General features: G+C 44.8%; 1 protein-coding gene across 2 annotated transcripts in view; it reads right to left on the reverse strand.

The window, feature by feature from the left end:
* Positions 1-9,071: 9,071 nt before the first annotated feature.
* LOC119405944 (alpha-1,3/1,6-mannosyltransferase ALG2) overlaps positions 9,072-22,193 on the reverse strand; it is a 23,961-nt gene continuing 10,839 nt past the window's right edge. Inside the window, exons 2-6 of one of the 2 annotated variants that reach the window (XM_037672768.2) lie at positions 20,401-20,585; positions 18,702-18,842; positions 15,583-15,772; positions 12,103-12,306; positions 9,072-11,599 (exon numbers count right to left, since the gene is read on the reverse strand). In XM_037672768.2, the coding sequence (XP_037528696.2) occupies positions 11,097-11,599; positions 12,103-12,306; positions 15,583-15,772; positions 18,702-18,842; positions 20,401-20,585 (1,223 nt within the window). In that variant the 3' untranslated portion in view covers positions 9,072-11,096. The remainder of the gene's footprint in view (positions 11,600-12,102; positions 12,307-15,582; positions 15,773-18,701; positions 18,843-20,400; positions 20,586-22,193) is intronic. The other variant, XM_049419269.1, reaches the window with a different exon arrangement.

The raw sequence follows: 22,193 nt of genomic DNA on the forward strand, positions 1-22,193 counted from the left end.
CTCCTCGCGGCACGTGAAGCAAGTGTCAAATGCGTGTGCGGTGTCAAAAAACGTGCTTGAAAACAATGTGCCGTCACTGTTCGTGGCATCAACTTTAGCCACAATTTAGTCACTCGTCGTTTAGTCATGTTCAGAGTGGAAGCTGTTTGGTCTGTGAATAAAGAGCCTTTGGTGTAAACTCGTGTGTGCATTTGCGTTGTCCTGGTGGCTAGAAGCTTGCCAATTGGTGGCGAACAACTCACCAGTGTCACCGACAATGTGTGACGTTGTAGGTGACACTAGGGCATTGTTTTATAAGACACTGCTCCACAGATCTGTTGAGGTCCTTGTGAGTGCCACGCTAATGCAGAAGGTAAGCTAAGCTTTGTCAGTAGTAAATTACGCTGTTATTGTACCAAACAAAACAGTGCTGTTGTCATGAACGGAGACTTCGTAAGCTAGAAAAAGTGCCACAGGTGGCGCACCATTTTCACGCCAGCTTGGCGTGGCGTCATCAATTTCAATGATGTAATGTCGGGCCTAGTTAAATTTTTATCAGTAGTCATGTAATTACAGGCACTGTAAGCGTGCCCTATAGTACCGAACTTCACGAACGAACTTCCAGACCATTCACCGAGACACAAGCATCTCTACCGGAGAATATGCATGTCGCCAATTTTAGCATCTGAGTGTGAAGTTCAAGACAAACGTGAGTTTAATTACCTACTATAGTAATTGACCTCTTACAACAAAATTAATTCCTTAGTGTGCACATCATTTCAGGTGCTTGAGCACCTTTACATTCCGTTGCCATCAGAACCTAGTCACTCGCTAGGGTTGCCACCTGTCCGGTTTTAGACCGGCCAGGCCGGTTTTTCAGATGGCGGGATGGTTGCCAGGCCGCCATTGGCCGGCTTTTTCTTTTTTTCATAATATCGCAATTATTTATTTTTTGGGTGTTTTATAAGCATCAGTTCAACAACTACGACGGTAAATATTTATCGTCAGTCACCAAACTCTTACACCATTAGTAAACCACTTTCTGGGATCCCTTCAAGTCTAGTGATCATTGGAATAGAGCATATTATTGCACGTGTATGGTACATGAATATCCGACATTTTTGTGGCATATGCACATTTTAACGTTCCTTTTGTGTCTATATGTTCCTTTTGTGTCAGACGCAAAGAATAGCTTTTTTAATGGACGAAGCATTGTGGTTCCTTTTCAGTGCAGCACATTCAGAGTAATAAGCGAAGCGTCATTCCAATCACGGGTACTTTTATGTCGGCAATTAGGCTAGTTGGTTAGCTGAGTGTGCTGCTTTTGTTTGGGCATTGGGTTTATTTGGCTCGATGAAAGCAATGTTACATTAAACGGCACTGCATGCCGAAGCATCTATTGTTCAACATCCCCCCTCCGTCGAAGGGCCGGTTCTTTTTTCGGTAAAAGGTGGCAACCCTAGTCACTCCAGCTGGGAGACAAACCTGTGACCTCGTTTGTACCCGGCAGGATGACACTGGCACCAAAGAATTACAACAGGTCACTCGCAGAACTCGCGAGGCCAGTCGTTGCTGGTGGTGGAAACAGAAAATTCTGACATCAACAACACATCTTAACAATTTCTGGGGTTTTACATGCCAAAACCACAATATGACTATGACACAAGCCACATGAGGCTCTGTAAATTTCAGTAACCTGGTGTCCACCGACATCTCACAGTACGCAGGCCTCTAGCATTTCACCTCCGTCAATATGAGACCACCGTGGTCAATAACACGGTCTAATTGTATTCATTCCTTCATTTATTCATTCATTTAGTGTACTGTTAGGGTTGAAGCATCACAGAGGGGAGCAGGGGCGTAGCCAGAAATTTTTTTCGGGGGGGGGGGGGGTTCAACCATACATTATGTATGTTCGTGCGTGCGTTTGTATGTGCGCGTGTATATATACGCAAGCAAAACTGAAAACCTTCGGGGGGTTTTGAACCCCCCCAACCCCCCCCCCCCCTGGCTACGCCCTTGGAGGGGAGGGTTATACAAGGAACTACAAAAACATTTCAAGGTAAAATATATCAATACAAAAAATCCATCAATAAAAAAAGTAGCGCCCATATGGCATACTCTTTGAAAACTCCTCTTACAGTTCCGCGGCCGTGGCAGTTCCAGCTGTGGTTTTTTTACATTTCGCGCCCCGCGGTGCTGCTGAAGACGACACTTGAACGGAAAGTGGTTTCGAGTTGCGTGCGAGAATGGCGTCCCGTCCGCGCGGTGCTCCTCGAAAGCAGACTCCTACAGCAAGTATTTCGGCCGCTTCTTCTGCCTATTTTTCTTATCTAAGCAGTAGTGATGGCTCAAGCAACGATGCGGGATCGTCAGATTTTAGCTCCGATGACGACACTCCCGCGCAGGGGCCTCAAACTTCGACAAGCGCTTGCAGGTGAGATTTCTTTTCGACTTCATGCTGTGTTTATATATAAAAAAAATGCAATTCATACTTGACGACGGTGCTATTGTTTTTTTCTTTAGGGCCTCAATAACATATGGCCGGGATAGTTTGCCGAACTCATCGCGCCGTGTCAAGTTTTTGCCAACGAGACAACCAGGTGCATAGCTATGTTGGAGCACTGATGCGGAGCGACGCACGTCGGTTCTGTAGAGCCCTGGACTTTTTTCTTTTGTTCTTCACGACTGAAGTAACCAAGACGGTGTGCGAGAACACAAATAAGTACGCCTGGATGAACATATTGGGGAAACAAACGTATTCTCGGCGTGACGGCTCCTGGGAGGAAGTCACTCCACTGGAGATGCTGCGACTAATTGGACTCATCATCTACATGGGCCTTGTTGAAGTGCGACGAGACCGATTTTTCGCGCTGCTTGCCTTTCTGAATGTAGGAGACCCAGAAGACGCAGCGGCAGCGGCGGCAGCATCTGACGGAAAGTAATGGAGCGTGTCGTGGCTGCTGAGGCACATAAATCAGCAATCAGTAGGGGTGTGCGAATATTCGAAAGTTTCGAATATTCGTCGAATATTTCATTCGAAATATTCGTATTCGCTTCGAAAATCGTGTATTCGAAAAGTTCGAATATTCGATAACTTCGAATATTCGAAAAATTCGAATATGCGATTCGATTATCATGCATAAAATAACTCGTCTTCCATATTTCTGCTGCGTTCGTATCGCTAAAAACGTTGCCGACAGGAGCAATAAACATCGTAAGTACACGGAGGCATGATATCTGCTTGCGACGAGCGCCCCAATACGTATGATTTATTGCTGGTGCATCTCCGACGTGCAGCGCTGTTGGCGATCATGTAACCGTACATTTTCAATAATATGCGGCCGTAACGTGCCGCTCTACCACTCGTTCACTATGCGGGACCACTTCTGAAGAAAGACAGTGACCCACGTGACTGGTGGCGGACTGTAGGCACCTTCAGATACCCCAGTCTGGCAAAGCTGCAAAGCTCCCTATACCAGCCACTTCTGTTCCAAGCGAGCGTGCCTTTTCAGTGGCAGGGGGTGTCTCTGTTACAAGCGAGCGCCTGCTGCCTGATCATGTGGAGCAACTCATATTTCTACATGGTAATAATAATATCTGGGTTTTAACGTCCCAAAACCACGATATGATTATGAGAGACGCCGTAGTGGAGGGCTCCGGAAATTTCGACCACCTGGGGTTCTTTAACGTGCACCTAAAGCTAAGTACACGGGCCTCAAACATTTTCGCCTCCATCGAAAATGCAGCCGCCGCGGTCGGGATTCGATCCCGCGACCTTCGGGTCAGCAGTCGAGCGCCATAACCACTAGACCACCGTGGCGGGGCCATATTTCTACATGGTAACATGTAGTCATTACTTTCATTGTGCCGTGATATTTGCTTGCGTTGTGATGTGCATTGTGCTAGCCTGGACATTGTGTTTTGGAGATAGCCGTGTATGTTGTGTTGCCAGTCAGGCTGTTAATGTTTTTTTATTGCGATAGCAATTATATGGACAGTCTCGGCTGGATTTTGCCGTCGCCGTCGCCGTCATGCACCGTATATGTATAAGTATGTATATATATATAAAAGCCCCAAAGAAAAATAATTCAGAAATATGCTTCCGAAGCGCGGAATCGAACCAGGGACCTCTTGTTCCGCAGCGAGTGGCGCTATCCACTACGCCACGAAACGCAGATCCTCCACGTAGCTAACGGCGAGCGTTATATACATACCCTTTACCGCTGGACGGACTCACAGACGGCAGGCGATAATAAGCTTTCTTCATTACCAGCGAGATGGCGCTAGCAGCGCGACGGGCGCATTTTAAAGTCGTCGTCGAGCTCGCTGGCTTCTTATATTTGCGCAGCGAGAACATTGCCCTTCCGTTGTCTGCTCGCGCGGTTTTCTCGCGGTGAGGGGAAGAGGAATGTTTCACGCTTTCACCGTGATGTCCGCGCTCATGTTACCGAGCGTACGAAAGTCACTCGAGCTGAAGGGACGCCGCTAAACGAACAAACAGAAGATGAGCGCGAACTATCAAGTGTCACAGCTCGACAGTTGAAGCACGCTAGTTTCCTTCGCTGCTTCGGCCGCCTTTGCAACAGGAACGCTGTTCAAACTGAGAGTATCCATTGGCGAGCCTCACTTCGTATAGCATTAATTTCTTGCTATCGCATTCATTGCTTCGCCCTTGCGGCGAAACTGTGACTTTTTTCTTCCGATACCCGTGCCACACGGGCGTTTCGAAGGCCATTGAACCGTTGGTCCATTGACTCAACGGGCATGCACGCGCTGCCACACGGCCACTTTCGAAGGCTATTGAGTCAGTGGCTCATCGAGTCGACGGAGCACTCCACAACTCCATTGAAATTTCGACGGCCATCGAATGACGGAAGCGGAAACAGCGTCACCGCGCCCTCTCGTTCCCAGTGTGCTCATACCCATGATTAGAAAAGGAAAAATTTAACGAGTATGCATTAAAAGTAGCGTGCATGGGCGTTATAACTTATTTACTAAAGTATTTGTGTCATTTGGAATGTAGGAATTGCGCATGCTCGCGATAACAGCAGCAGCTCATCCTCGATGGCGTCGGCTTCCTCTTTCGCCGCTTCGATCCCAGCATCAAGCTGCATGATCACAGCCATGTAGAACACCATAGCGGCCTTGTCATCTGTTTCGCGGTCACTCATGACGGCGGAACAAGCACGTAATGAAACGAAATGTGTACACGCAACCGCAAAACCAGGCAAAACGGCAAAACTACGTGGCAAACCCGGGAAAGCGGCAGGACGGGTAAAGCGGTTGCAACGTAGCCACAGTTTCGTTGTTCAACAAACTTATAACCACCTCTGCTTATAACTAATAATGCACCTATAATTATGTATAAACATCTTTTTTTTATATTTTAGAACAAAACAACGCACAAATGTGTGCTTTTAAGTGGATTTATTTTAGTTGACTTACGACGACATGAAAACGAAAATAAGATTAGCAGCGCCACAAAATTTTTGCGACAAACACCTGAATCACTCAACGGCCGTTGAAAACCGTCGTGTGGCAACGCGAGAACCCCATCGAGTTCGATGGAGTTGTAGCGTTTCGATGGCCATTGACTCAATGGCCTTTCAAACATGCCCGTGTGTCACAGGTATTAAATAAAATATCGTTACTGTCGAGGCAGTTTCCTTTGATATTCGATATTCGATTCGATATTCGAAGGTGGATATTCGTATTCGATTCGTATTCGAAAAATTTGATATTCGCACACCCCTAGCAATCAGTAAATTTCTTCCAGCCACAGCGCGACCTCTCCGTTGATGAGAACGCATGGTCAAATCTAAAGCCCGATCAGGAATCGGGCAATACATTAGGGACAAGGTGACTAAATTTGGCTATAAACTCTGGGTACTGGCAGATTCGAAAACCGGATACACACTTCAATTCTTCGTGTACACTGGTAAGCGTGAGGCACCGGGGCCTCATGGCTTAGCCTTTGACGTAGTGAACAGGCTTTGTACTCAGTACCTTGATCAGGGATACAAAATTTATATGGATAACTTTTACACATCAGTGACACTTTTTGAACATCTGATTCAGCGCGACACAATTGTATGCGGGACAACATCGCAAGGACCGTCGCTGCTTTACAGCTGAACTGAAAGACACTGCATGGGAAAAACGGGCACAGCGTGGAGACATTCGATGGATTCGGAAGGGCAGCATCATCTACATGCAGTGGAAAGACCGCCGGACTGTGAACTTGATGAGTACAATGCACACGTACAGCGGTGAGCACTGTTAGGGTGAACACGCGAGCGCGTGGCCGACGGCACTATCAGCGTCGCGTAACAGCCATCGTTGGAAACATTGCACATGCGCAGCATGTGCTTCGCGATACACTCTTTCCACCACGCGCACTGCGTCATAGATATGCTTGTTGGGGATACGCTTGTGTGCGCGCGGTGGAAAGAGTATTTCGTAGAACGCATGATGCGCATGCGCAATGTTTCCACCGATGACCGTTACGCGGCGCCGACAGAGCCGTCGGCCACGCGCTCGCGTGTTCACCCTAAGAGTGCTCACCGCTGTACGGCAATGTGCCGGCCGAAAGAAGAGAGCGAAGGGGGAGCCAGTGGGCTCTGAAAGTAATCAAAAAGCCGCTCCTTGTCCAGGAATACAATGCTGGGATGTTAGGTGTGGACAAATCGGACCAAATCATTGGCACTTATAACGTCCTCAGAAAATGTGTGCGATGGTGGAAAACTCTTTTTTCACTGTATTGACATCGCGTGCGTGAACAGCTTCATTCTCATTCAAGAGCACCGAAAAAACAACCCAGAACTCCCAGAACTTTCCAGAAGCATTTATTTTGATCAATTGGCCTTTAGAGAAGAACTAATTCATCAGATATTTGATTATGAAGAAGTCGCGCAAGGACACGCCCCCATCTCACCCCCCCTTCGCACCCTTGGACCCTGTTCGGCACCAACCAGAAAGAATGAATAAAAGGAGAAACTGTAGGATTTGCTACGAGAAAACAAAGACACAAAACAGAACAAGTGTCTATTGCTCCACCTGCAAAGTTTATCTTTGTTTTGTGCCCTCGCGCGACTGCTTTGCCCAGTGGCACAGCTGTCAAGGCCGCTAGATTGACGAGCATCCAAAAATGCAGTACTTGGAGCAACGGATTGATATATATACTAACCGATAGCTGAAGGAATAGGGAACAATTTGTATATTTCAGAATTTCAAAAATAATTTTCTGGTTAAGCATACTCGCTCACTTTTTTGTGTTTGTACTTTTTTGTGTATGTTTTCCTTTGATTGACAATAAACTTTCAATTACTGTAACCCTCACAGCACTGTCCTTTCATAGTTGGAAAGCCAAATGAAAAAGCTACGATTTGATGTATAGCAATGCTTAAAGCTAGCAGTTGTTCAAGAGAAAAAATTTTTTTGTGGAAGCACTGAAAATCAGCCATTTTTCCTCCGTAACGAAAGAGTTAATTGAAGAGGCCTTGAAACATTACTGGTCAGTGTGTGATGACCGGTACTGGGGAGGAGATGAATCCATTTTGTAGTGAACAATGACAAAATATCTGGTGAGATAAGACGCAAATGTGAAATCTTTGGACAGGAGGTGAAGGGTGGTAGCTGGAAGCTCAAATTCATGTTGGTCACACTTGGACTTCAAGCCTAATTAGACGTAACCTAATTACGTCATAATTAGATTAGCATAATCGCACGTCCTCTAATTACTCTGGACCATTTTGAGTGAGTAACCCAGATTGTATAGGTACCAAACCGAGACGGCGCATTCAACCTCTGAACTAACTCCTTGTTTTAAAAATGTAGAAGTTTAACAAGAGCTCTAGGAGTGTGTGAGAAGTTTTGGCAAAGACGTGCAAGCGTTTTGTAGACTGGATTCTGTGCGACAATTCCAAGCGAGTTTTTGATGATCTAGTGACGCTGAGATATCTGCACGAGGTCTTCCAGAGGAGAGTTGTCAAGGTGATATGAAGTTGATTTGTTAGTAGGCTGGCTTACGAGCACAACTGTATTTTTTAGCGTTTAATACCCTGCATCAAGTTTTACACCAAACAGATGTAGCGTTGAGATCTGATTGTGGAACAGTAGTGTCGCTGGGACTGGTTATCTCTTGAAATATTACATAGTCATCCACAATGTAATGAACAAGTTGATATGAGAAAGTTGACATTAAGCAGTTGTAAACAGTGGCTGTCTTGGCTTTCATGCCTCGACTATGTTTTCAACTTCGGTTATGATAACTGGTTAATCATTTGCAAAATGGCAAAACTTGCAGCGCACGGATGTGCTACAGAAGTCACCTCCATTCCGAATGGTAATAAAATTCAAGACAATGGTCGTAACAGAAAAAGGCTAATGTAACATCACTTTCGTGAAAGCACAACTAGAGTAGTTGCGCAGACCAGACATGCAGTGAAAATTTGTGTGTTTTAAGCCAAGGTAAAGACAATGCACTGCTCACACTAATCACTCAAAGCATGATAACCAGGCTTGTGCGAATAGTAAATTTTAGGTTCGAAGCGAATAGTAATTTGGTCGAATAATTTGAATCAAATTCGAATAGTATATATCGCATATTATAAAAAAAAAATGACCATATTTGTCATGACCCAACTAACCTGCACAATATTTCTTAAAATTGAAACAAAGCATATGCAAACGTAATTCTTTTTGGTTCAAAGGGAAGTGGAAGCAACTTTGAATAGTAGCAGGATTTGACTTTCGGTAGAATGCAAGTGATAACCTGTAAAATACGTCACATTTTAAACTTTACTATAATTAGAGCATATAAGCCAGTATAACGAGATTTTAAACGTAAAAAATTATGAATTGGTGTGAGGGTAACATGTTCATTTAACCTTGAAGTGGGGCTTCGCGGCAGTGTGGATTTTCCCTGAATAGGTGTATTCACTGTACAGCACCCCTCTACTGCAGTGAAACTACCTTTACAGGAAATTTCCAAGAATTTAAAATCGTTTCGAAGCGAATTCGAATATTCGAAGTGCTCACATATTCGCACATGCCTAGTGATAACGCACGCACCAGAAATAAAACAAGCAAGGTGGCATAACATTTTATTAAGCCTTTCACTGGCTCTCATGATTAACACTTTCATTCTGTACAAATAAATCACCCGCTTATTCATACAAGGCCTTTTACACATTGCGTACAAGGCACCATGTGAACAAACATGATGGAATCACGCTTCTTAGCATAAATCTCGTGGCAGAAGCTAGCCACAAGAATTCTTTACTTCAAAGCACACTGAAATGCAACACTGTTTTGGTCTTCACTTTAAATAACACATTCTCACACTAGAACAGCTGTACACAAGTGAAAAATTGAGCCAGGATTACTGAATGAGTTATAATTGTGAATCGTTTTTGGTGTTTGAATGTAGGCCGCCTGCGGCAATCTTTCAACCACACTGTGGCCGTTGGATCTTTGGGTAGTGCGCTATGAAATACAATGCCAGTGCAGCAGTGATTGCTATTGAAACAGCCCATTTCGAAAAGCTCAACCAGCATGGTCAAAAATACACTGAGCCATTAAAAAGGCACTAATTCATCGAGCGACACATAACACAACTTCTGTAAACTCTTTTGTAACGATTTGTATAAACTACAAAACTGGTGCGAAAGCAAACACCAAGCACCTTTCAACAGGGAATGCTTAAAGGGAACTTTTTACTATATTTAATGAACGAGAACCGAGTAATGCATATCTATGTTCTGATGTCATGCTTTCTTAAAGCTGATGGATGCTGGAGCATGACAGATCCAGACAGGAACAACTACAAAAATTTTGTAGGATGCACTGCTGACCAGCAAACGAATGTTTGCTCAACACTTTTACAAATGAACACGAAAATACAAGAGCACATCAAAACCACCACATTCTTCTTTTTCTAGCTAAGACAACTTTTCCTGCTGTGGTATGCTTAGACGCTTTCCCGTTAGCAGAAGTGGCAATGCTTGCTGAATTTGTCGTACCATGAAATAGAGTGATGTTCTGAATCGATCGATGTAGAGCGATCGGTCTAGGATACGGTCCCTCCAAAACTAGTTCAGACACAAGCGACTGTGACGGGTTTCAGTCACAGTTGTGAGAATACCATAATTTGGGCTAGCTGTTTCACGTAAAACCATATGGCACCAGATAATACAGCGCCAGAGGACAGGAAAAACCGTGAGGACTATGTGCCGGTGCCGACTAGAAACTAAAGTGCATTTCGACATGTTCGTTTTGTTGGCTAAGTTAAGAGTTCAGGGAGAACTGCCATCCTGAGCTGGCAATCACATCCACAGGCTTTGTTAAGAGACTATAAGTGTACACAAAAAAAAGAGTTCGCCGGAACGTCAGGTTGATTTCCTTCGTTGACCTGACAGTGCATTACCATCAAATGATGGACAGACTATGCTCTAGTGCAATGGTGGTCTGATCTTGATAAGCCTCCTTCCTATAGTTTCATTGAAGAAATGGGAATTTATGAAGGGCTCATTCCTTTGTTAGACACAACCTCAATAAAAATTAACAGACAATGAAGCCAAGGAAAGCATAAGGGAGGATAAATGCTGCTGTAGCTCAATCAATCTAACGCATTATCCGAAGGTTGTAGGTTTGGTCCCTACCGGCGGCAAGTTGTCTTTTCGTACGCCTTAATTTCTTTGCACTGATATCATAATTACTCGACTAATAAATTTAGAAGACTACTTCCCCCATACATTCCTTGGCTCCATTGTCCGTTGGTTTTCGTTAAGCTTCCTACAGTTTACAGTTCGAGTTAAGTTTGCCATTAGGATGCCGAAGGGGGCTTTGAAATGGTGCATGAACTCAAACACAATTAGTTGAAAATGGGGTCAGTTTCTATAAAGCGGTTGTGTCCTTCCCACTTCATTCGGTTGTCCTACGACGCTGTTCTATCTGTTGCATTACAGCCACTGCTTATAAACACCAATGAACACCCAAAACACCAGGATAGCAAGGACAGCGGTGAGAGGTCAATCACTACCGATGCTTTGTGTTTGCCGTCCCCACAGGGGACACGGAGGACAACACTCAAGCGGATTGTGTGGGGTTGGTCGTTACCGATCCTTGCGTTTGTCGTCCCCAAAGGCCACCTCATGCACCTCACGCACGAAGCGCTGCCAAGAAAACAGTTCCTCAGCACGCTTCCGTCCACGCTCGCCCATCTCCTGCGTCAGGCTGCGGTCCTTCGCCAGGCGTACGAGGGCGGCAGCGAAGGCCTTGGGAGTGGGGTCGCACAGCAGGCCCGTCTCGCCGTGCAACACGGTCTCGGTGGGGCCTCCGCTGTTGCACGCCACCACGGCCCGCCGCATGCACATGGCCTCGACGGGCACGATGCCGAAGTGCTCGTTGGCCGGCGTGTAGACCACGGCGCGGCACGCGTGCAGGAGCAGCAGCTTGGCTGCCTCACTGGGCGACCGCACGAAGCTGACCCTCTGCTGCACACCCAGCTGCTCCGCGAGCGAGACGAGCTCATCCCAGTGCTCAACGTTCTCACGGCATTCAGGGTCGTAGCCACCGGCCATGATCAGGTGTACGGGAGTGTCGCGGCACGCGAGCTCTGCGAAAAACGGAGTGCGTGATTGAGCCCTGGGTGTAACAAGGACTCGTAATTCAATAAAACTACTTTCTTTGAGTAATGGTATGCAGTCAAACCTTTTTGTAACAATCTCGCATCCAGCATCAAACAACAGACCCAACAGTAGAAAGACCCGACTGTAGTGCAGTAGGAGCTTATATCTACTATGTCGAATTATTAAGGCAAAAGCCATAGATGCCTCAACAAACGCGAAAATTTGCCTTCAACTGGTCAACTGGTTTCAAATGGTGTTACATGGGATCAACTGGTCCCAGTTGGAAACCGAACTTGAAGACCAACTGGTACTAGTGGGTTTTAAACTGGGACGAGTTAGAGACCAACCGATAATGTCTAGGTTTAATTGTACAACCACTGGCAGGCTTCCCAACGGCAGTGGCATAGTGAAACTTGTCCTGAAACCAATCACGTGATGCAAAATACTTATCAAACAGCTGCACATCGACTCCCAAAACACCTGCACTCACCCACGGCGTGCAGAGCCAGGGCAAGGTTCTTCTTTCGCTCGAAGCGGTTCAAAGAGAGGAACAGTGCCCCCTGGGGCTTGTCGATGCCCAGTTCCTCGAGGGTTCCCTCCAGGGGGCGCTCGATGGCCGAGAGGCTCGCCGCCGGGTAGAGGACTTGCAGCTGCACGTGAGACAGCCGAGGGAACACCTCTCTGAAGACGCTTCCTGCAATTCACAAGGAAAATGAGGGTTCCCGCGTGTTATCACAATTGCTGCATCAACCTTATGACTCACTCCTGCCTATAGCCACTGCCGTGATTGTGTTGGATACCTTCTGCCTTACTGCGTTCGATGCAAAGAATGCATACTGACATGCGCGAATGCTCTAAAGGTCACTTCCTTGGTCAGTACTCTTCTAGATCGGTTCATCTCGCTCAGTGGCTTAGGCCACAAGCAGTAACCCACACCAAGCCAGAGTAAGTTAGCTGTGACGTTTAAATGAAATGTGGAAATAAGCAAGTGTAATAGAAAGTGGATAAAATTGTGACTTGTGAGCACTGCTAGTTGAACCCGCACCTACCGTCTGCTTTCATCTGTGTTTGCACAGCTGTATGAGCTGGGAGTGTAAGCGGCACTACTCACGGCCAAAAAAAAATTATAATAGCTCCTGGCAAAACCGCAATGAGGGACTCCATACTCCGGATTATTTTTGAGCACCTGCGGTTTTTGAGCGTGCACCTAAACCTAAGTACTACACAAGTGCGTTTGCATTTTGCACCCTTTGTGAAATGCAGCTGCCACGGCCGAGAATGAACACACCTCAAGCTCAGCAGCTCTAGGCCATAGCCATTAACTAGGCTTGTGCGAATATTCGAGCACTTCGAATATTCGAACGAATATTACAGTATTCGAATTCCCTTCGAAACGAATTTAAATTCCAGGAAATTTCGAAGTATTCGAAATGAACGAATAGACATATATAACCGCGGGTACCTGTAAAGGTAGTTTCACTGCAGTGGAGGTGTGCTCTACGGTGAATACACCTTTCCAGGAGAAATTTGCACTGCCGCGAAGCCCACTTCGAGGTTAAATGAACATACAGTAAAACCTCGTAAATTCAAAGTGACTGGGACTGTGAAAAACCTAATTAGGCGGGTTTTCGAATTAACCAAACATACAAAAAGCGGGATGCAAGGAACTTTGAATTACTGGAAGTAATCAGAGGTGGTCCTTTGCTTTCCTGCTAGTTTGCGGCTACAAGGGTTATGTCTTCCAGCAATACCTGGTCCCAATTTTGCCGCTAAACCGGGGAAACGGCGGGCCTCGCTGCTGCCAGCGCAAGAAAAAAAAAAGAAAGAGGAAAAAAAGCGGTCTCCTGGTCAACTGAAATGCGCGCCTGCGGAAAAGACGCGCTTCGCTGCAACACAGTGGTGACACGCGGGCAGCATATCACCTGCTCCTCGCAGCGTCAGCGCGTCATGATGCGACCATTCGCCCATTCTTTCTGGTAAAATAAAGCATTTAATAATGACCAGTGTGACGGAATTCGCGATGTGTTCTGGGTGGAAAAGATGATCATTGAAGTTTTCCAAGTAGGCGTTGCAGGCAAGTACTCCGCCAGCAGTGCAAGTGCGCAAATTGCCGGAACAACCGCCAATCGGAGGTTCGCATATATCGCGAATTCCATCAGACCACCCTTTACTAATTTCTCTATTTTACCAGAAAGAATGGGTAAATCATGACGCGCTGATGTTGAGAGAAGCATGCGTCATGCTGCCCGCGTGTCACTGCTGTGTTGCAGTGAAGCGCGTCTTTTCCGCAGGCGCACATTTCAGCTGACCATGAGAACGCCTTTTGTTTAGTTTTTTTCTTGCGCTGGCAGCAGTGAGGCTGGGATGCTTCACTTGTCACTCATTAGTATCGCTACATTGCATTGCCTTGTGGCTCCTAAGGGCCATCGTTTCTGCGGATCTGCGGCTAAATCGGGATCGGGGAATTGGCACCATGGCACCCAAAGTTTTCGTATTAACCGGGCTGGTGCTGACCGCCACTTCAAATTATCCACTCAAATGTACATTGCATATACGGGGCCAAGAAAATCCTTTTAATTATGCGGGATCTTGAATTAATGAGGTTTTACTGTATTACCCTCACATCGATTCATCATTTTTTAAGTTTAAAAGCTTGTTATACCGGCTTTTATGCTCCATGTATAGTAAATCTTAAAATTAAAACGTAACATGTTTTACAGGTTATCACTTGCATTCTACCGAAAGTCAAATACTGCTATTACTCAAAGTTGCTTCCACTTCCCTTTGAACCAAAAAGAATGACATATGCATATGCCTTGTTTCAACTTTAAAAATATTGCGCTGGTTAGTTGGTTCATGACAAATATGCTCATTTTTCTTTATAATATGTGATATAAACTATTCGAATTCGCTTCGGACCTAAAATTTACTATTCGCAAAAGCCTACCATTAACTAAGCCATCATAGCAAGTATAGTATACATGGCCAAGGTAGGCAACGAATTGGAACATCTTTTAGCAACTAAAAAAAAACTCAGCCTCTTGGATGAGCTTACTGTTCTCTCTCATTGAATGTTGTCATGTTGTAGCAATTGTGAAGAACGTGATGCTACGGATCTTGACAGCGAAGAATATAGAACTCTTTATTTGGCATAACTGAGCCCGGAAAATGCACTGTCACGTGTTTTATTATAGTTATTATTTCTGTGTATCACGAACCTGTGCCCAATGAGCGCGTGGTCATCAGTTGCATATTTAAGATTTTGAAGTTTTTGTTTTTAGAGTTGTGCTAATAGTAAAATTTTGAGTGCGAAGCGAATTCAAATTTTAAAATGTGAGTGCGAATCGAATCAAATATTTTTCTAATAGTTTTTCGAATAGCTGTCAAATATTTGTCTAATATTTGTTTAATACTTCGAAGCAAAATTTCATAAAAAAGGTTGGAGAGGATCCCTAAGGATATTCTTTTGAGATGGCATCATGAAAGCATTTCTTTTGGCTAGGTTGTTGAAGTGCAGAAGGGGTGGTGTTCCCTAGTTGTCTAATCAAGAATGAGGCAATGCAGGGGCCGAATTGTATTCATTTACGTGATTTGGTGCAATCAAGGTGGTGTCAAAAACATTTCCGTATTTCAATGAAGGCCATATTTCAATGAAGGCAGAATGCTAGAGGCCTGTGTACTTAGATTTAGGTGCACGTTAAAGAACACCAGGTGGTCGAAATTTCCGGAGCCGTCCATTACGGTGTCCCTCATAGTCATCGTAGTTTTGGGATGTAAAACCCCGCCAGTTATTATTATTAATGCACAGTGGTCACCGTCCTTGTAAAGCTCTCTGTTATCTTTCAATTCTTGGCAACTTGTAGTTGGAGCAGCCACACAACTTCTGTTGCAATAAAACAATACAAAGACGTGTTCACAGGTTCACCCTGTGGCCAAGCCACCTTGATTTATCCACCTCCTCACACCTCACCAGTGAAGTGGCTGTTGACAAGCACAGCGTCCGCAAACTTCATGCTCCACTGCTCGAGCGCGTCGAGCGGCCAGCGGTAGATGCGCTTCAGCAGGCCACCCGGCTTCGAGAGCATCAGGTCGGGGAAGTGGCAGTAGAAGACGATCCGGGCGTTGCGACACATTCGGAGGATCGGCACGCATGCAGACACCTGCACAGAAAGATCAAAGTCACAGACGGTTACCTTGTTTTAAAAGAAGGCAAGGTGTTCGAACATGGACACAAGAGCAGGGCTGTATTCAGGAATTCCTTTCGGGGGGTGTTTGTGTATAGAACGGCTAACTTTGGCAACTGGTGGTCGCTGTGAAGGCGTGCAAGTATTTTAGTGCCACCCGAAAAGTTAAAGCATGAAAAAGTTTCAGGGGGTGTCAGAACCCCCTCAACCCCCCCTTAGTTACGGCCCTGCACAAGAGAACAAGACAACACAAAGGTTGTCCCCACTACGGGCATTGATTTCCAGGTAAAAGTGAAGTGCTGAATGAAAATATCAAGCAAGTACAGTACTCACAGATGGAAACGCAGCATAATTTTTTTTAGTATGATGAATGCTATGAGCAATGGCTCGTGATAACCGCATCACGTTGCTGCAAATCTGGCCGTTAAAGGTGACGTTGGCTCTGATGTAAGTGTTCAGGTCAAAATTACGCCGATGTCACACAAACTGTAGACTCTGGAAACAAAAATACAAGCATTACTTAGCCCTAAATGTTTGCGTTTAAATCCGTCAGTACTACACAGGTTTGCAAGGAAGCTCTGAGGTCGAAGAGAAATTCGCCTTCATTTTGGTGATCGAACCTGGGACCTTCCTGGAATGTGAAAAAAGGTTTACAAAAGAAAAAAAAGCTGTTGTCTGCCCAAGGGTAACGCGAAGACATTAAGGATCTACCCAGCTACCCGAGGCGGTGCTTAGAGCATGGAGGAAGGAAAAATATACTTGGAGACAGCATGATGTAAGGTGCGCAACTTCATTTGACAGTGACCCTGTTTTATTGCAAGGCCTGCCTGACCCTTTGCAAATAGGCCCTATTGTCTGAAGACATCTGAAAGCACCGTTTTGTACGACGCAATCGTTAGTGATGTCCTCCCAATGATCAGCGCTCATACTATTAGCATGCTTGACAGGTACAAACCTCCCGCTTGTCCATCGCATGGCAAGGGCGTGTTTCCAGTATGCATTTCCTTTGCACTGTCTTTTACGACTAGGATTCAGGACTGTCATATGGTGGTTCTTCCTCAACATTCCTATAAAGTCGGACAAGTCTTACACTATGTGAGCAGAATCAATGCACGAGCATCCATGAATTAGGGATGGGCGAATATTCGGGCGTTTCGAATATTCGAACGAATATTACAGTATTCCAATTCGCTTTGATACGAATTTATATTATTCGAAATTTCGAAGTATTCGAAATGAACGAATATATGTATGTTTGACCGCGCACAACCCCCTGTAAAGGTGGTTTCACTGCAGCGTCGGGTTGCTGTATCGTGAAACCACCTTTACAGGAGAAATCTGCACTGCCGCAAAGCCACACTTCAAGGTTAAGTGTACATATTTTTTGAAGTTCAAAGGCGTGTTATATGGGCTTATATGTGTTAAGTATAGTAATTTTTAAATTGTAACATATTGTACCACTTCTAACTTGCACCCTACCGCAATTCAAATCTTGATACTATTCAAGGTCACTTCATTTCAAACCAAAAAAGTGACATTCGCTCATACCTAGTTCCAATTCTTAAAAATATTGTGCAAGGGTCATGACAAATATGCTAATTTTTCATAATAATATGCGCTATATACTACTCGAACTATTTGATTCGAAATTATTCGACCAAATCACTATTCGCTTCGGATTCGCTTCGAACCTCAAATTTGCTGTTAGCCCATCTCTAGTGATTATTAGTAACAATATCTGAACATATGGCTTTGAGATGCACCTCACTCAATTCCTAGTGTGTAAGCCGGCAGTTAAGAGACTACAGTCGTGCTTAATGAAACCGGCAAAATGTAGTAGGGCCACAGCAGCCGTGGCAAACCCAACAGGGACACTTTTTCACGTAATGCAAATGAGTGCGGTGCAAACAAACATTTTGCCCTATTATTTCATTTCGCGACCATTTCGTAATATCGACGACAAAGGTGCATGTGGCACTATACTTAGTTACACCGATTAGAATTACATTGCAGTGTTTAACCTCGTGAAACATTGCAGTGCGTCATAGCCATAACAAGACCCAGGTGTTTGTTCCAGAGATGGTATGAGAACTGTGCAGTGCTGGACTTGAACAAATCTTCCATTCGGTCGACGTTGCACAGACAGCAAGAGGAGGCGGATGACGGAAGAGCCTTTCCATCAGTTCTATCTTACTAGTAGCTTCCACTGCACTGCACGAAACTGCCGAGACGGCTTGTACAGCCAAGCGAACACAAATTTTACTGCAGCTGATGCAGATGGTCTGGAATTTGTGTAGGATTTACGAGCTGACCTCTGATGACCACAGGAACATAGGAATCTGAAGAACTCTGCTGACACCAGGTTCAGATCACCTACAATTCATAGCTTTGTGTTGAAATGGGCAGTCTATAAAGATTGACTGGGAAATCTCCAAAATAGAGAACGATGAAGAAGTTCAAAAGAAGGAGAGCCATGTAACAAAGCCAAAACCAATATTCAGATAATGCAAGGGAAGACTTCGGTCAGTTGATGTTCAAGTTAAAGGAAGAGTGTATTGAATGCAACTTGAACAAACTAGGACTATTTGTTCCTACTACCTATTGTCCTGAGTGTCCTATCCCAGTGGCACTGAAGCGTGCATTGAAATGTACTGGGAGAAAGAAATGCAAAAGAAAAGAAAGAAAGAGAAGTTTTCGCCCACAGCTTATATTTACACCGCATTTGTGTTTCCGCATTCACACGTACATGCGAGGAGTCATGACTCTTTCAAAAAGCAGAGAGCTTTGAAGCCAGGGTGTGGGTCTTACAGAAGTTATGCTACAACATATCGTGAGTAGGAGATGTCCTATTGTTCAGTCTTTGCAGTTCCATGACATTTGTATCATTTAAATGTGCAGTCCTCACCTGGTCGCATATGATGATGTCGGGCTGAACGTCGCTGTACCAAACGACGTATAGGGCAGCCACCATCATGCGCAGGTACGAGCACAGGGCGTAGAAACGCCCCAGTATCGACCGCGGCAGCCAGTCGCCCACCACCACCACCTGCAAGATAATAATAATAACAATAATTGTTGGGGCTTTGCGTCCCCAAACCACGATATGATTATGAGGGACGCCATTATGAGGGACGTGCACCTAAATCCGAGTACACGGCCCCTAGAGTTTTTGCCTCCATTGAAAATGTGACTGTCGTGGCTGGAATTCGATCCCGTGACCTTTGGGTCAGCAGAGCACCATAACCACTAGACCACCACGTGGGTACCACTTGCAAGATGCCTGCCAGTCACTGTACTGCACGCTGCAACTGTTATCTTCACACTCATCAATCTGTTACACTGTAGGTTCTGCACAAGAACTTACTACAGGCAGTTTTGGTGTTAGTGCCTACAGAAGCTGCACGAAGTACAGCACTTCCTCCTGCATGAGTGCGATATCGATGCGTCTTGTATAAGTATATATCCCCTTCAGCGGCGGTGTGTACAACTGTACACATCAACTTCGGAGGCACGTCAAGCACCGCGTGTTTTTTCAAATGACTTTAAACGCAGTGTGCACATTTGTGCAGGCTTCCTGAGTGGACAACTAGCAGTAATTTAACTTCACTGTGCTGCGTATTGCTGCAGAGGATCACTTTGCTGGAGACACTACCATGTTTGACGATCGCTTGATGTGCCACGTTCCAAGACCAACGTCAAGAGTATTTTTTTCTTTGCTCGAAACGAATACAACCAAGAAAAGAAACTGGGCATGCATTTTGGGCCTAATATTTGATTCTTTTTATGCAAGGATTGAAGCTGACTGATTACAGTATAATTAGATATTTAATTACATGCTAATTAACATTAATTACTGAAACTCACACACAATAACACATTCCTTCATTTTCTTTCTTGGAAAGTAATACTGAGTGCCTTGAAATCATGCCATGCGAATTTGACACATTTGCAGACAGTGCATCATAATTCGCACTTGAAGGGGATGCTACATGCATTTACCAGGTGTCCCAGCTAACTTGAACCAAGATTTAAAAAAGACCATGTGCTCTAGTAAAGTTGTACTTGCTGTATTTGGCATGCGTTCTGGGTTGTTCTTTTTTCTTGGAAAAAACAACCAGGCAGATTTCGGCACAAAATAAATGCTCAATTCTGAAGTTATCTGGGGTGGCCTACAAATTAAAGTTATTATTTTACTAATTCAAGCAATAATGAAGAATTTGGATAATTAAAGGTAGCTAACTAATCAATACTTAGTAATGAAAAATACAGGTACTAAGTACACACTACGAGCACTAATATACTGCAAGTACTACTTTCCTAGAACATTTTTTTTTTAAATCTTGGTCCTAATTAGCTGAGACACCTGGTATAGATATATGTCCTAATGTCAATTTTACTTTAAAATTCATAAGTATTGTAAGGCATTCAACAGCGTGGTCCCAATAAATAGCATTTAAGTTTACAACCTGTAATGTGTTCTTTGCATGCTGCATGTTACTTGGAAATTAAGTTAGTGGCACTTTGGCACAAAAGCATTTCAGTACACAGCGGGTGAAAGTGCCTGAAAACGCGCGGCACCAAAAAGTGTTGCGAAGTGACGCTACCTTGAAGTGGTCGTCAAGCGTTTCAGGAAAGCAGTGGTTTCGGTCGTGGTGCGTGGTGACAATCTGGACGGGGCTTCCCTTGGACCGCAGCGCCAGCCCGACGTCCACCATGAGCCGCTCGGCCCCGCCAACGCCGAGGTCCAAGTGCACCAGGCAGACCTTTGGTTCGGCGCTGTCTCCTGCCCCTGCCATGGAAATACAGTTGAGCAACCTGTGATGCTATGGGTATCAACACATGGTCACCACACCATGTTAAGCCGTGACTCATGATGTAGGGAGGCATGTGTAGGGAGAATGGGACACAAGAACATTAGACACAGGACGACACACTACTAGTGACTGACAACTTTTATTCGCGAATTCTTGCGTGCCGTGTTCTATTCTTGTGCGACGTGTTACTCACGCTTACCTACATCATGCATTGAAACCAACTCGGCCAACTTTTATTACACTGACTCATGACTGCCACTCCACGAGTGCACACCCTAACCAACTATACCATGCCCTTTAGAGTTAATAATTAGTGCCAAACATGGCAAATGGGACTTAACGTTGCAATGTGTGCCCAGGACGGTCAGACAGGAAGAAAAAGCTCGCTGGCGCAAACTTATTCAATTAACACAAACAAAGACGGGAAATTGATTGCATGGCCTTTTTTTTTGTTAGGCATGACCTTCCGTCAATGTGAGGCTATAATGTTTTTACATTTTTTTTTTCTAAGAATGAAACCTGAGGTTGCGAGCACTGGTGTTAGTTTTATGAGCAATAAAAATGAAAATTATGAGCAATAAAAATGAAAAGAGTACTGATTGATATTACATCGTCTTATCTTCCTCTGGCCATTAAACAAACTTACTGTTTGTGAAGAGGTGGACAATACTGGCGACACAATAATTGCAATTTCACCTAAAACAATGAAAGAGTTCGTATACGCCTGCAATAGTGCTGCTCCAAAATTTTCCTATCGCTTTTATTCAGGTATATACCCTAGCTCGCAGGTAGCCTCAGCACCTATTCACGAGTGTTACTTTCCTAATGAAGGCAATTTTTCTTGAAAAACAAACTTTTCAATGGGTTTCCATAGCTTTTCATTGTAGCTGTAGGCCATACGTACAGGTTACATTCCATTGCCAACTCAACAGTGCTAAAGCTTGCACCGCAGCTATGTGAAAACGTGCTTTCAACGGCACTCCTAACAAAGACAAAGCCAATGACCGCGCTTATCAGATGAGCACAAACACTCTGGCAAGGTTTGTAAAGTCGTCCACGCTACTTGCCTGAAGCTTGGTCGATGCGATGCGAAAAAAAAAAAATAATAATAAGATTGTCAATTCACAGCACCGGAATGCCAGAAGATGCGGCTGCTGTTCGACGTTACTCTGTCGCGCAGACAAGCTCCCGAGCGCTCTAGAGAGAAATGTGAACGTTTCAACACACCAGCGGCTATCACAGCGATCTACGTAGTAGTAAACCACCTGGGCTGCTTATCGCGACTTCCACATTCGCAACAACGTTTTTAATGATACAGTAAAAACGGGCGAACTGGTCAGTTACAACTGATTGTGCTACCCTACATTACAATGATCTCTCAGAGTTTCACCGACGTATAGGCAAACTAGAACTTGCTGTCGACGCGTTTTTTCTTCTTCTTCTTCTTTTTTTTTTTCTTACTTTCGGTTATGTAATAACTGCCGGCACGATCCGGAGCACTCGAATACATCCTACGATAACGCAGCACGGAATATACGCGTTCCGTTACTCTACTGCCGATCGGTCAACGCTTCGTGAAACAT

This window comes from Rhipicephalus sanguineus, chromosome 9 (genome assembly GCF_013339695.2).
Source record: "Rhipicephalus sanguineus isolate Rsan-2018 chromosome 9, BIME_Rsan_1.4, whole genome shotgun sequence".
NCBI lineage: Eukaryota > Metazoa > Arthropoda > Arachnida > Ixodida > Ixodidae > Rhipicephalus > Rhipicephalus sanguineus.